Source organism: Cottoperca gobio, chromosome 3 (assembly GCF_900634415.1).
Source record: "Cottoperca gobio chromosome 3, fCotGob3.1, whole genome shotgun sequence".
NCBI classification, from domain to species: domain Eukaryota; kingdom Metazoa; phylum Chordata; class Actinopteri; order Perciformes; family Bovichtidae; genus Cottoperca; species Cottoperca gobio.
The window spans coordinates 23,838,036-23,851,582 of NC_041357.1; the positions used below are offsets into that span (position 1 = coordinate 23,838,036).

General features: G+C 39.4%; 1 protein-coding gene across 1 annotated transcript; it reads right to left on the reverse strand.

The window, feature by feature from the left end:
* On the reverse strand, positions 1–5,443 carry cgref1 (cell growth regulator with EF-hand domain 1). Its single transcript, XM_029462451.1, has 7 exons — positions 5,201–5,443; positions 3,860–3,965; positions 3,646–3,720; positions 2,583–2,656; positions 1,979–2,103; positions 1,762–1,863; positions 1–1,188 (listed from the first exon to the last, which is right to left on the reverse strand). Exons 1-7 carry the CDS (start codon positions 5,208–5,210, stop codon positions 982–984), a joined length of 699 nt encoding a protein of 232 aa, XP_029318311.1. The 5' UTR covers positions 5,211–5,443; the 3' UTR covers positions 1–981.
* Between the last annotated feature and the right edge of the window lie 8,104 nt (positions 5,444–13,547).

Sequence of the window (13,547 nt, forward strand, 5' to 3'; positions counted from 1 at the left end):
GAGGGACAAATATGTTTGCTTTATTTTCTCCGGCTGTATTAACGCATAAATGGTTAAAAGGGGTAAACAAACAAAATGTAAACAAGTAATAAACCCTTTCATACTGTAAACACATTTCAAGTTTGCAGATAGAGACTTAACATTATAGTAAATAACTAATGTTACTTCAATGCTTAACTATACCGTTTGTTTTAAGGTCCCCAACTCATTCAGGCACATTAAAATCCTCGTCAAAATATAGTGCTTACTAGATGGTACACAAGCAAAAAGAAAAAGAGACTTGGCCCATACTGCATAATAAGATAACCTAATTGTATTCAGTAAATTAATTAAGTCATTGGGAAATTCTCAAGGAAGACCACATTTAGTTTCATGGCACATCAGTGTGTCTGAGCACACGGGCTAAACTGAGCTGTCTGTCAGAGACCAGTTTAACTAAATAACAGTCCTGGTGCATAACTACAGGTGAACACCCCGAAACCGAAGGTGGGTCGGACACTAAGGCCAATCAGTGTGTACATGAAACAGTTTCTATAGAGAAAAACACAAATACAAATATGCTAGTTTTTCAGGTATGACAGAAAAGGCTAAACAAATAAAATATACACCTTATACTTTTCAAATTATTATGTTTCACTTGCTGGGAAATTAAAATATATTCAAAAAGTACTAATCCCTATCAAGGATGGCTTCTGTTTTACTAGTAAGAATAATGTTTCTTTGTTAAATTGAGGACTTTTATCCCTTCAGAAATGTTTGCATTCATGATTAAAACAAAGTAACAGGAATACTTTCAATACATTCATCTTCTCATGAATCAACCATCTACGTGCTACATAGTCAATTCAAATGAATAGTGTAAAATCAAGATAAAGATCATTTGTGGGGATGAAGATTAAGAAGAAGTGTTAGTGGTATTTTCATCAGTCTTCTGCTGACTCAAGAGAAATGGTTTTGTTATTATGTGAGCCTCAATGTGTTTCACATCTCTGGCTGCCCCTGATGAACAGGGACTCTGTGGTTCTGTTCCTCTTCTGTCTTTACTTCCTCTTGAAGCTGCAACTCCTCGTGAGCCTCCTCCCTCTGCTCTGCTGCTGCGGCCGTCTCCTCGTCAGTAATGAGGTTTGACAGCTTCTCCGCTGCCACTTCCTGATCCTGCTGGTCAGGTGCGTTGTTGTTGCTGGAGTCCTGGAAGTGGAACAACTAAGTTAATGTTACCGTAACATTAACTTAAACTAAGTTTAGTAAGCCGTAACTAGCTAGTGCTGCAACTACAATCATTTCATTGTTGGTTAATCTGCCTATTATTTTTTATATTAATCAATTAATTGTTTGGTCTATAAAACGTCAGTAAATAGTGAACAATTTATAATAATAATAATAGAAAAGCAAGAAATCTCTATATTTGAGGAGCTGAAAACTTTATTTTTACATGAACTATTACTTAGAGTAAATGGTTAATTGGTTATTATAATAGTTGTGGATTCTTTTTCCCTTGGTCTACTAATCATTGCAGCTTTACTTCTGTTTACCTGCTAATTATGTTGAAGTTAATAATGTTAAAGTGTCTGTGCAGGTGTTTGTATAAATATATGTTGTTTTTATATGTAATTATTTCTTTATTTTTATACCACTTTTTTATAGTTTTGCCACTTTCTTCTTTAAATGTAAAGCACATTGAGTTTCTTTGTAATTAAATGTGCTCTATAAATAAAAAAGCCTTTCTTTGCCTTGTCTGTTGAGTGTGTAAATGTGCAGTACCTGTGTGTGAGGTAATGGAGGAGACAGCATCTCGGATGGGGCCAACATGCCGTCCTGGTTTAGATCCTGAGTCTGGAGTAAAAAATCTACCAGAGACACCACCTGTACTCAGAAAACACACACACATACACATACACACACACTTCAGGTCAGATAAACAGGCTAAAAAGTATGAAAGTGTTCGTGTATGTACAAGTAGACGGCCACTCCTGCTCACCAGGTCATTGGTCCGTTTTCCAGGTGTATGATGGGAGTTATAGTCTGAAAGTAGTTTCATCATCTCCAAGCCATCCAGGAGCCCACTGCGATCGTAGTCATAAAGACGAAACAGGAAGAACACCTCTGACACAAAGCAGGAGAAGACTGACATGTTTAACACCGAACACATGTGATATACTGCTGTCGTAGAACTCAGTACTGTACACACACAAACACGACACTTAGGGGAGTCTCTGGTCATCTGATTGTATTCTAGATTAATGGTTTGGTCCATAAAATGTCAGAAAAAAATAGATTTTGTGTCTTTAAATCAAAAGATATTCAGTTTAATAAGATATAAAATAGAGAAAAGAAAGAAATCTCCATATTTGAGATGCTCAAAACAGCATTTTCTGACATTGTTCATTGAATCATTATCAATTAATTATTTGCTTTGACTGATTGACTAATCGATAACTCGACTTATTGTTGCAGCTCTACCTAAGACTGTGTTCAGTATTATCATTAAACAGCTGTATTTAAAATGAGAGTATGTATATTTGGTAAAGATGATCGGGACCGCTCTGTGTCAGAGTGTTACTCCAGCAGGAGGAGACGTCTACCTTGCTCCCAGGTGATGATTTCTGGTCCTCCTTGGCCCTCCGTCAGACGGGACTGAATGTAACTTTGCAACAACCTGTGAATTACACAGCAGAGAGTAGATATCAATGAATCAGTAAAACATTTAGAGCCAAGAGAACACTGACGGGTCAGATGTGTTCAACCCTACCTTTTTACAGGTGAAGTCGTAGTTGTATCCTTATTGTTGATTTTGTTATTATGTTATTAAATTGTATTTATAAAGTGTTCCTTCCTCCGTGACATAGTAGACGATACTATGCCTTTTTTTATTACTTGTTTTTTTATGACATACTATATCATGAACGTTTTTATGCCACCTTTTGTGACATAGCATACTAAGACATGTCATGTCATGCTCGGCCGCCGTAGACCAGCAACTCCTGTGTGCTGCGAGGTAAAAATACTTGTCAAAGGAGTCTGGTGTACACATCCATTAATCTTATCAGCCAGGGGAAAGAAGCTGCAGCCACATTGTCACCAACAACATTCAACTAAAAGTCCACAAAGTCAATAAATCAAACCTGTGATTCATTGTGGGTCCGTTCACACTACTGTACAGAGGTGAGAGCTGAGATACCAAGGGTGAGAAATTGTATTTGTGTGAGGATAATCTACATTTTCTCTCTCCATAAAGGAAAAAAATGTCATAATTGCAACATAAAGCAGTGTTATTGCACATGTAATCTTATCAGTTCATGGTGCAGGCCACATCATTAGCACAACACAGCAGCTAAAGTCCACAGAGTGACAAGACAAAGGCGACAGTCCACCAAAACAGACACATTTAAATCAGTAATACCAAGGCATACAGTAGTTTGACAAAACAATGCATGGCAGTAACATTCTTGATGCTATGTAATGCATATTTTATCATCCTCTGAGAAAAAGCTTAGAATTGAGATTTTTCCATTTAGGCATACTGAACGGAAACAAATGGACTAGGCTTTCTACTTAGGGACAATCCATCTCTTTTTAAGTAAGCAATTAAGAGCACATGTGTAGATTAAATTGAGCTGCATGTGTAACATCATCATCATGGCTCACCTGTGGTCCTCTTCTCCAGAGCCAAAGGGATTGGCTAGCGCTACTAAAGGGGGGTGGGCATCGACGGGTTCCTCCCTGATAGATAAACAAATAAGGATGCAAATTAATTCATTAAATTATTCCCACAATATCTTGTATTTACTTGAAAGACAAGTGTTTTTTGGTAGGTGTGAAAAAGAGGGATTGAAACTTGGGAGTAAGGCGGTGGAGTTACCTCTGTGTCCCAGGTAGACCTGGTGCAGCCTGGCACAGGTGTATGAACATGTACAGGGACAGGACACATGGGGCCGACCTGCCCAGGTGAGACTTCATGAACACGCCTACAAGCACACAGTCATGTTATAACCTCACATGTATCTTTTGATGGTTGGAAAATAATAAAATAACAAAAAAATTGAATATTCCCTATTTAGGACGTTGGAGAGTTTGAGAGGTGATGGTTCAATGATGCTGTACAAAGTAACATTTACACATGGCTATGCTTCAAAGTATTTGCCTAAATACATGTACATACTCATAAACTGATATGCATTTGTGTTATAAGCTGCGTTGTAAGGTCAACATGTAACACTCACTCCCTGCAAACAGAAACCAATCATTGTATACATGTATTACTGTGCTGCAATCTTGAAGCCTTTACAAGTTACACAGATGGTGGACCTTAAGGCTTGTTATGGTTAAATCAATTAAATCCTTTAAATCTATTTATAGTTCAGCACAGTCTGTCAGTGAGTATGTCCATGTGTCTCCAATGTTAGATTAAAAAGATATCTTGGGATATGTAGCCTGAGACTAATATGGCTTTATTCCCATAATAATTATAACAATTAGAATAATATTTATAATAATAGTAAAGACAAGAAATCTCTTACAAAAAAGATGGACAAGAAAAGACAGTAGATGCTAAAACATATAAGTGAAGGAAAGACCATTAAGAATAATGAAAATGAGAGAATTAATTCATTAGAATTAATAAATAATAATAATAATAATAACAAGAAGAAGAACAAGAAGAACAAGAGCTAAATTAAACATGTTTGCAGCTGTCGTTTAAAATGTCCACAGAGCCTGCATCTCTTATAGCTCTTTGTAAGATCTTCCATAAGCAGAGTTAAAAATAAAATAAAAATGCTGCCCTGCTTGTTTATATTACACACTAGTAATGTCACTGCAGCTTTCCCATGTGGAGTAGCAGCGATGCTAACAAAGCGAGGCTCACACACACAGGACACACACAGGACACACACCAACTCACTGCAGCATTATTACAGCCTGAACACAAACATCATCAACACGAATGCTTTCTGCTAAACTCATATCGTCTTCCTGCTTTGACATTACAGCCCTGTATTCAAACACAAAATAAATGAAAGGATGACTAGTTGTGGCGTGAAATAGTAGCCTTGATTAGCCTATTGACTACGCATTTATTACAATGTAGCCTAGTATATATATTTGTGAACTGAAGTAACATTTGTGCTCGGAAACCCTCATTGAGACCGGATACATCGACACTTTGATCCTCTAAATGTCTGCTCAGTGATAATGAACTTACCTGTCTGCATAGTTGATGGGCAGTAAAAAGATTTAATTCGGGCAGGTTTGCGTTTAAAGGTTCATATCTGGAGAACACCTCTGCCCCGCACCGCCCTGCTCGCGCCTCCCGGTCTGCACTGCGCAACGGCGGCTGCACGCGCGCTCCCCGGCTGCCACGGAGACCGAAGTGTTTTGGTCAATGACAGGGTCCACGTGGAAGAACAGAGCCGCTGTCGTGTCAGCGAGTTTGCGAAGGCAGCCTCTCTTTGTGAGCCTCTCCGGGTTTTCCACTTTTCCGCCACGCCACGTCCACACCTCATAGGACACATTCCGGCAGTGCGCGAGGAGCGTTGTAACGTGCTCACATTCATATTCAGTCGAGGATGTTTGCATATTTCCAGCAGAAATGCTTCATATGAATAGAAAAAGAACAACACACACAGTATGTAAAACAGATCCTCCCAACACACAATAATCTGACTTTAAAATCGACCGATACACTAGAAATACCAACATGGAAACAAACATGTTAAAAAATGAACTAAAAATAAATGATGCAATTTACAGTAGCATTTGAAATGAATAAAATATCCTAAATAAAGCATTCACGGTCAGTAAAAGTAATATTGTTAAGATTATGAAGATGTTTGCTGGAATTAAAAATAGATACAGATACAATTTTGCAAATAAATGTGCCTAATTACTAAACGCATTGTGTGATATAAAGTATTTGCATTTTTATTTTAAAGATACATAAAAAGCAAAAGTAATAGCCAGATGTACGCACTGCAACTATTTCACCACAAGATGTCCCTGTAACTCTTACATTGAATCTTTTAAGTCATTGTATAGTCATGAAGTCGACTAAGAATTGTATCATTAGATCCTAACTGTATCAGAACAAAAGTTAGAAATGCCATGATGATTATTATTATCATCTGGAAAAAAACCCTCAAATTGTGGTTGAAAGGCTGCATGGTTTATATTCAGTACTAATGTACTTATTTAATACATCCACTAACAATATCTGACACATTTAAATTAATTGAACAGTTTTGATAATTTCAGGACGATATACGTGTGACAGGTTTCAATATTCTTATGGTTTATGTTATGATTATTAGTATAATATACCAATATGTGCACACACACACACACACACACACACACACACACACACACACACACACACACACACACACACACACACACACACACACACACACACACACGTCAAGGTAAATTACCCAGTATTATGGTGTAGCTGTGCACTATAATTATCATGCTGATCTCCCACTAACTCCCCAGGGTGTGTTTATGTCTTCTGTAAATCACATAGCACTAATGAATGTTGTGACAAATTTCAGATCTTTTCATTGGTCCCAAAGGGGACGTTTGTCTTTAACATACTCATGCTGCTGTCTCCAAACAATGAAACAGAAGACAATTCAGGTTCTTATCAAAGATTATAGAGATTACCATTTTTTTATTTGGTAGATCGGTTTTGTCAGACACATGTTCGTTTTCTGTTCTCCCCTTATTTAACCTGAACAGCATTAAATACACATATTGTACACTTAAAAGAGAATATCATCATGGAGTTGAATATATTCTGTACAATGATAAACATGCCAGGATTATATTTTGATTCCAAGACACAAGAAGTGTTTCACAAAGTTCAGCAGGCTACAGTTTCGTCGATAGACACTGCTGTGCCTCCAAACAGCCACCAGGAGGCAGATAGTATACAATCCAACTGTGAGTGACTGAGTTATTAAGCTAGTTATTGAAACTGTCAGGTTCTTAGCATTTAAGATTGAAGCCACATTGAGAGATCTCAGTTTCAGTATAAAATGGATTGATCATTATATGTCCTCGTAGCAGCAAGGATATTTTAATATTTTAACAGCCTGTAATAAATTCTTACATTTTTTTAATTAAAAAGTTGGGTATTCAAAATAATGCATTGGTATTTAGGCTACGTTTTCAGAAGCGGAGCGTTTAGCCTGCCCAATTTAGTTGACTTCCAGATTTTGTTGATTTGGTCATTTCATAATTGTGCTTCTACCACAAGCAAGCTAAGAGTAAGTTAGATATGTAGGTAAATGGTTTATTTTTTGTCTATGCTGTAGCCTACAAAATAAAGTTAAAAGTCCAGTTATGAATGACATGGATCAAAGATTTGTGGCTGTGTTTTAGTTGTTAAAAATGCTTTCATCCTCATGACTATTTGGTATTCTGTAGTCATTTGATATTTCACATTCAGTGCATATTAAAGTATGCCATAAAAAAGTAATACAAAAATCATAGTATATTAAGTATATAATATACTTATAGTATATTAGTATACTTAACATAGTAAGTTAAGTCATAACATATTAAATAAAATATGTATTAAAAGTCATTAAAAAAATGAAAAGTCATAATATAATATGTCACAAACAATTTCATATACAAATTATTATTTTGCTGGTTGACGTATTTATTTAAGGGAAAACTGAGGAACTTTAAATTCAACACCCTAAAAATGTCCTCTCATCTGCCTTTCACTTCTCATGTCGATGTCTCTTTCACCCTCTGAAGCCTGCACACACACACACACACACACACACACACACACACACACACACACACACACACACACACACACACACACACACACACACACACACACACACACACACACACACACACTATCTCCCTTCCTGTAAGTGAGTGTTAGTAGGATGTTTGTGTACCAACCAGTTGTGAAATAATGAGCCATTAAAGTGCTAAGCCACTCAATGAGTCACACATGTTTGTGTGTATCTGTGCTTGTATGACTTTGACCGGTTAATGTGCGATCATGAAGGTGCGACTGGTCTTTCCTACTAACAGGTCTCCAGTTTCCAGTTAACAAACTCTTCCCTCCTTGACCTTTATAAATGTGTGTACGAGAGTGTTATTGTTTGTGTCTGAAGGTGTTTTCTTTCCATCTTCAGTAATTGCAGATCCACTAGTTTTTGACCGCTTTTATGAATTTCTTATGTGTCTAAAATTCATGCCAACATGCTTCAGAGGCTTAAAGATTCATCTCTATGTATGTGGGAGTTTGTCAGTGCTACCATCACGCTGCCTGTCACTGCTGGTAGAATACTCATTCCACTTCTGAGATGAATAACGTATAAATGGAATATACATATATCTATAAAGAAATGTTGTATAAGAAAGTCTATTTGAAAAATATTTCAAAACATCAAATTATGCCAGAAAACTGTCTGAAGTGTGTCCGTAAAGACTGATCTTTAATCTCCACTGCTGTGGAGTCTTGTAACAGTGAACACAGGGTGACCACCAGGGTTCTCACAAATAAAGAAGCATTTTAAAGAACTCAAGATGATACTAAGTTATTACTATAACTTGCAGTTCCATGGGTAATAGTTAAATCCTCCTGTTGAATAAAACTACAACTCAAACACATCTGTACACACACACGAACACATACGCACAAATTGCATTGTGTTGTGAACAGCTATGCTATCATTTTATACCCCACACAGTTTCTCTATACCTCTATTCTGTCACCACTGCTTTTCACCCATTCAATCCAATCCTGAAGAACTGCAGTGAGGCTGCAAACGTCAGTATAGGGCAATGTATTTCATTTAGAAAACACTTTCTCACGCAGAGCAGGCAAACAGATGACCGAGACATGATGCAGAAAATTGGAGCATTAGGCAACGACTTACAGATCGCACCACACTGAATGTGCTGTTATTTTTAACACGAGTCTCCTGCTGGCCCGATCCTTTCTGTTCTTATGATTCCAAAACAGCTGATGCACAAGAATGTTTAAATTGGTCTTTCAAATGTCAGCATTAATGAGAGAAGGGGTCACTTTTTACACACTTTGCAAAGAATATTCAGGGTCACTGCATCACTTGCACAATACTGACAAAGATTTGATGCCACAGAGATGCTTTTCTCCCTACAGTATGATTTACTGCGGGGATGAGCCTAAGAAGCAGGATGCAGCTTAACAGAGCTGTAACTGACATCCTTTCAGTTAAAGTTATAAAAATTGCACACTCCATTTTGAATTAGTTTTATTGTTTGCAAAACCACCTATTACAAATGATGAGGACTGTGAGAAAGAAAAGACGGAGAAGGAAAAGGGAGAGCTGCAAACAAACACAGTTGTGAGAATAGCAACAGGAATGAATGAAGAAAGACAGAGAAAAACAAAGTTAGAAACAGAGTTGGAGAGAAAGTTTGGATAAATGACTGATCAGAATGTACAAATATATACTTTAAAGGCATGTAAATAGTTTAATTTCCCTCCCAAAAGCAACATCCTGATTTTCCTGTGGAAGTGCAGGTGAGTGTAACGGACTAGAGTAGCCCGCTAACATCAAATTTATCTAAAAGGTTCGGATTCCCAGCCACACCAACACAGCGAGAATGACACCAAGAAACGTATAAAATGATTTACTTTTATTACAAAATTACTTTAAAACACCTCGTTAATAAATAGTTAAAATAATGTTAAATGTGTCAAGCAATAAATCAGGCAAATGGTTTAAAAATACCAAAAGTCCAGTCCAGTTAATATTGTAACAATCTGCCTGTTCGTTAGATGTTTTGTGTTGTGTTTGTACTTCCTGTTTTATTTGGTTCAGCCTGTTCGTGTCCCGCTCAGCCTGTTCGTGTCCCGCTCAGCCTGTTCGTGTCCCGCTTAGCCTGTTCGTGTCCCGCTCAGCCTGTTCGTGTCCCGCTCAGCCTGTTCGTGTCCCGCTCAGCCTGTTCGTGTCCCGCTCAGCCTGTTCGTGTCCCGCTCAGCCTGTTCGTGTCCCGCTCAGCCTGTTCGTGTCCCGCTCAGCCTGTTCGTGTCCCGCTTAGCCTGTTCGTGTCCCGCTCAGCCTGTTCGTGTCCCACTCAGCCTGTTCGTGTCCCGCTCAGCCTGTTCGTTTGTTTGTTACTTTGGATTTTGTACTTTGGATTCAGCTTTTGTTTATATTAAAGGCTCGCTTTTCGTTATATCGTCTGCTGAACTGCTTTTGGGTCCTCTTCTACACCACACAGTGACAAATATGGAACAACCGCTCCACGTTTTCCATTGTGCCAGGGAAAGGGTGTGCTTCAGCGGGTCTGTCGATAGAGTACGGCGAGGAGCAAGAGGGATCCGATCCGGTCCGATCTGCGGGGAGGCAAGGCAGCAACTGTCCTGGGAAACATCCTCCAGTCAGTGCGCGGCGAGGAGCAAAAGTTCCTGTTGTACCATATCGGGCCTCAAACCAAGGACAAGCTGGTCTCAGATAGTCATCTCGTCATGGGCTGAGCCAGCTGGTTCACCTTCTTTCCAATATTTCACGGAGCCAAAGAAGGAAAGAAGCAGCAGTTTCCTCTTCCTGTTGGTAGCATTTGTGGTAACACTGTGCCCGAAGCTGGGCTACTGGGGTTACACGTCCATACAGTCTTTTTAACTCCTGCAGAATGGCTTTGCTACTTAAGAGTTTGTGGGGTCAAGAAGCCGCGCCTTTTTGCATTACCCTCGAGTGCCCCAAAAATAAAATCTATTTTCTGTTCCTCATTTAACTCTTGTGGCCTGGACATGCCCACGCCATTCAGAAAAACACATTTGATCTTTGTCACCATTAAACTTTGGGATCCATGGAACACCATAAACCAAGGCATCACCATTGCATTTACCACAGCCTGGCTTGCAATAGTATTTCCCAGCCTGCCCCCGTTTTCTGGTGACACACTGGGGCTTGCAACTTCATATTCATCATCTGCCATTCTGCACTGTATGGTGTGGAAATGGAATCCTGCCGACTAACACCACTAATGTAACGGACTAGAGTAGCCCGCTAACATCAAATTTATTTAAAAGGTTTGGATTCCCGGCCACACCAACACAGCGAGAATGACACCAAGAAATGTATAAAATGATTTACTTTTATTACATCATTTTAAAACACCTCGTTAATAAATAGTTAAAATAATGTTAAATGTGTCAAGCAATAGTTCAGGCAAATGGTTTAAAAATACCAAACGTCCAGTCCAGTTAATATGGAAAAACCTCTCCGCGTTTTCCCTTGCACCAGGGAAAGGGCGTGCTTCAGCGGGACTGTCGATAGAGTGCGGCGAGGAGCAAGAGGGATCCGATCCGGTCCGATCTGCGGGGAAGCAAGGCAGCAACTGTCCTGGGAAACATCCTCCAGTCAGTGCGCAGCGAGGAGCAAAAGGGATCCGATCCGGTCCGATCTGCGGGGAGGCAGGGCAGCAACTGTCCTGGGAAACATCCTCCTGTCAGTGCGCGGCGAAGAGCAAAAGGGATGCGATCCGATCCGATCTGTGGGGAGGCAAAGCAGCAACTGTCCTGGGAAACATCCTTCAAGGTCTGATTCACCAGACGAGGAGGAGCTGAGGAGGATCAGTGCGCGGCGAGGAGCAAAAGGGATCCGATCCAGTCCGATCTGCGGGGAGGCAAGGCAGCAACTGTCCTGGGAAACATCCTTCAAGGTCCGGTTCACCAGATGAGGAGGAGGATCAGTGTGCGGCGAGGGAAACATCCTGTAAGATCTACATCCTTCCAGGTCTACATCCTGTAAGAGTCTACATCCTTTAAGAGTCTACATCCTGTAAGAGTCTACATCCTGTAAGAGTCTACATCCTTTAAGAGTCTACATCCTGTAAGAGTCTACATCCTTCCAGGTGTGTCAATTAGCAACGCGTCTGTGTGTCTTTGTTATGACAGTTCGTGGAAAAGGTTAAAGGAAGCATGCAAATATTTATACACAACAAGAGTTCATCGCCATGATAGCGCACAACAACATTAAAATCACAACAATATATATAACATGCAACAGTCATAAAAAGGGTTATCCATACATCACACTAAAAGATGGCTTTATGACATGAGCAAGACACTGGATACATTTGTATTTGTGTATTTAAGAGTATAGACCTTCAATTACTGTATAACAAAGAAGATCCGTCTATACTGATGAACTGATGAAAAAATAGCCAAAATATATCAACCCTCTGGCTTTTTACGATGTTTTGAGCAATTTTGCAAGATTCCTCATCCCTCCAAGTTTAGTCAAACGTGTGTCAGAGAATGAGCATTTATAACCTTTTGCTGCTAGAAGTGTTGCACTTCCATCATCTACTTCAACTGTGTGTTACCAGCAAATCAAATTACTGTGTAAATGCTCCGTTTCCCTCTGGAAGGCTCTTGGTATCTCATGGAATATTATGCATACTTGAAATAGGGCATAATATCAGATTTTCACAATAGGATTAATAGCGATATTATCTTATTATCTATAGAAAACATAATATCAATATTTATTTAGTTATCCTCAATATTGTGAAATTCCTACATAAAAGTTTTAATTTGATAGATTGGAAGCTCACTCCCAAATCCAGCTCCCACGCACATATTCTCAAGCATGGCGGCCAATTTTCTGTTTCGGAGTTACTGCATATTACAGATATTTCCTTTGCCCAGATATTCACACACCAGGCAACAGCTCCACAAAAGCAGCAGCAATATCTAAAATAATGTTGGGTGTACGTTCCCCTTCTAAAACTCTGTTTACTACGAATGGTATTTTCCGATGGCTGTTCCCGCTTCCCAGCACCGTGTCACGCAACTGCATGGCTGTGTTTGTTTTTAGCATAGCCCAAGTGCATTCACATGCATACTCACACAAGTCTGTACACTGGTGGATACATAACCCCCTGTGCAGACACACACGCACACACACATGTCCTATACAGAAGCCCTTATGTAACAAGGATTAGGTTCTACTATTTCCTGGCCCCGACAGTCAAAACTATGCAAGCTATTTTTAACCCTGGACCCCCAATATAATATCAACAGACGCTTACCATAATAATGGCAATATTAACAGTCATTGCTGCTCATGTGGACATGTTCTCCTAACATTGATATCCACTGCATGGGCCTCCCATAACAAATCCAACAGCCATTGTCCCTTCATCTACACATCTGAGGCCACAACTCAAAGCTTTGGATCTGGAACTATTTTAAGTCCATCAGTGAGTCTGTTCTTAATTCTTGGTACTGAAGCTTGTTTCTAAGTTGTGTTAATCAATCAATACAAAACTAGTAGTGCTGCTAACTGTAGTGTCAAAGTCAATGTGGGAAGTAAAAAAGATGGTTGTTGGATGGATAGATATAGAGAAACAAACACTGAAACATTTCTGGGTGCCTAAAAAACTTGGGAAAATAGTGCATGCTTTTGGTCAAGGAACCACATCGCCTCACTTTGCAAGGTTGGATCAACCTCATCCCACCACAGACGCCGTCGATCAACAGGGATCTCCACACACACGTCAGTGAGGAGCTGGTAGGA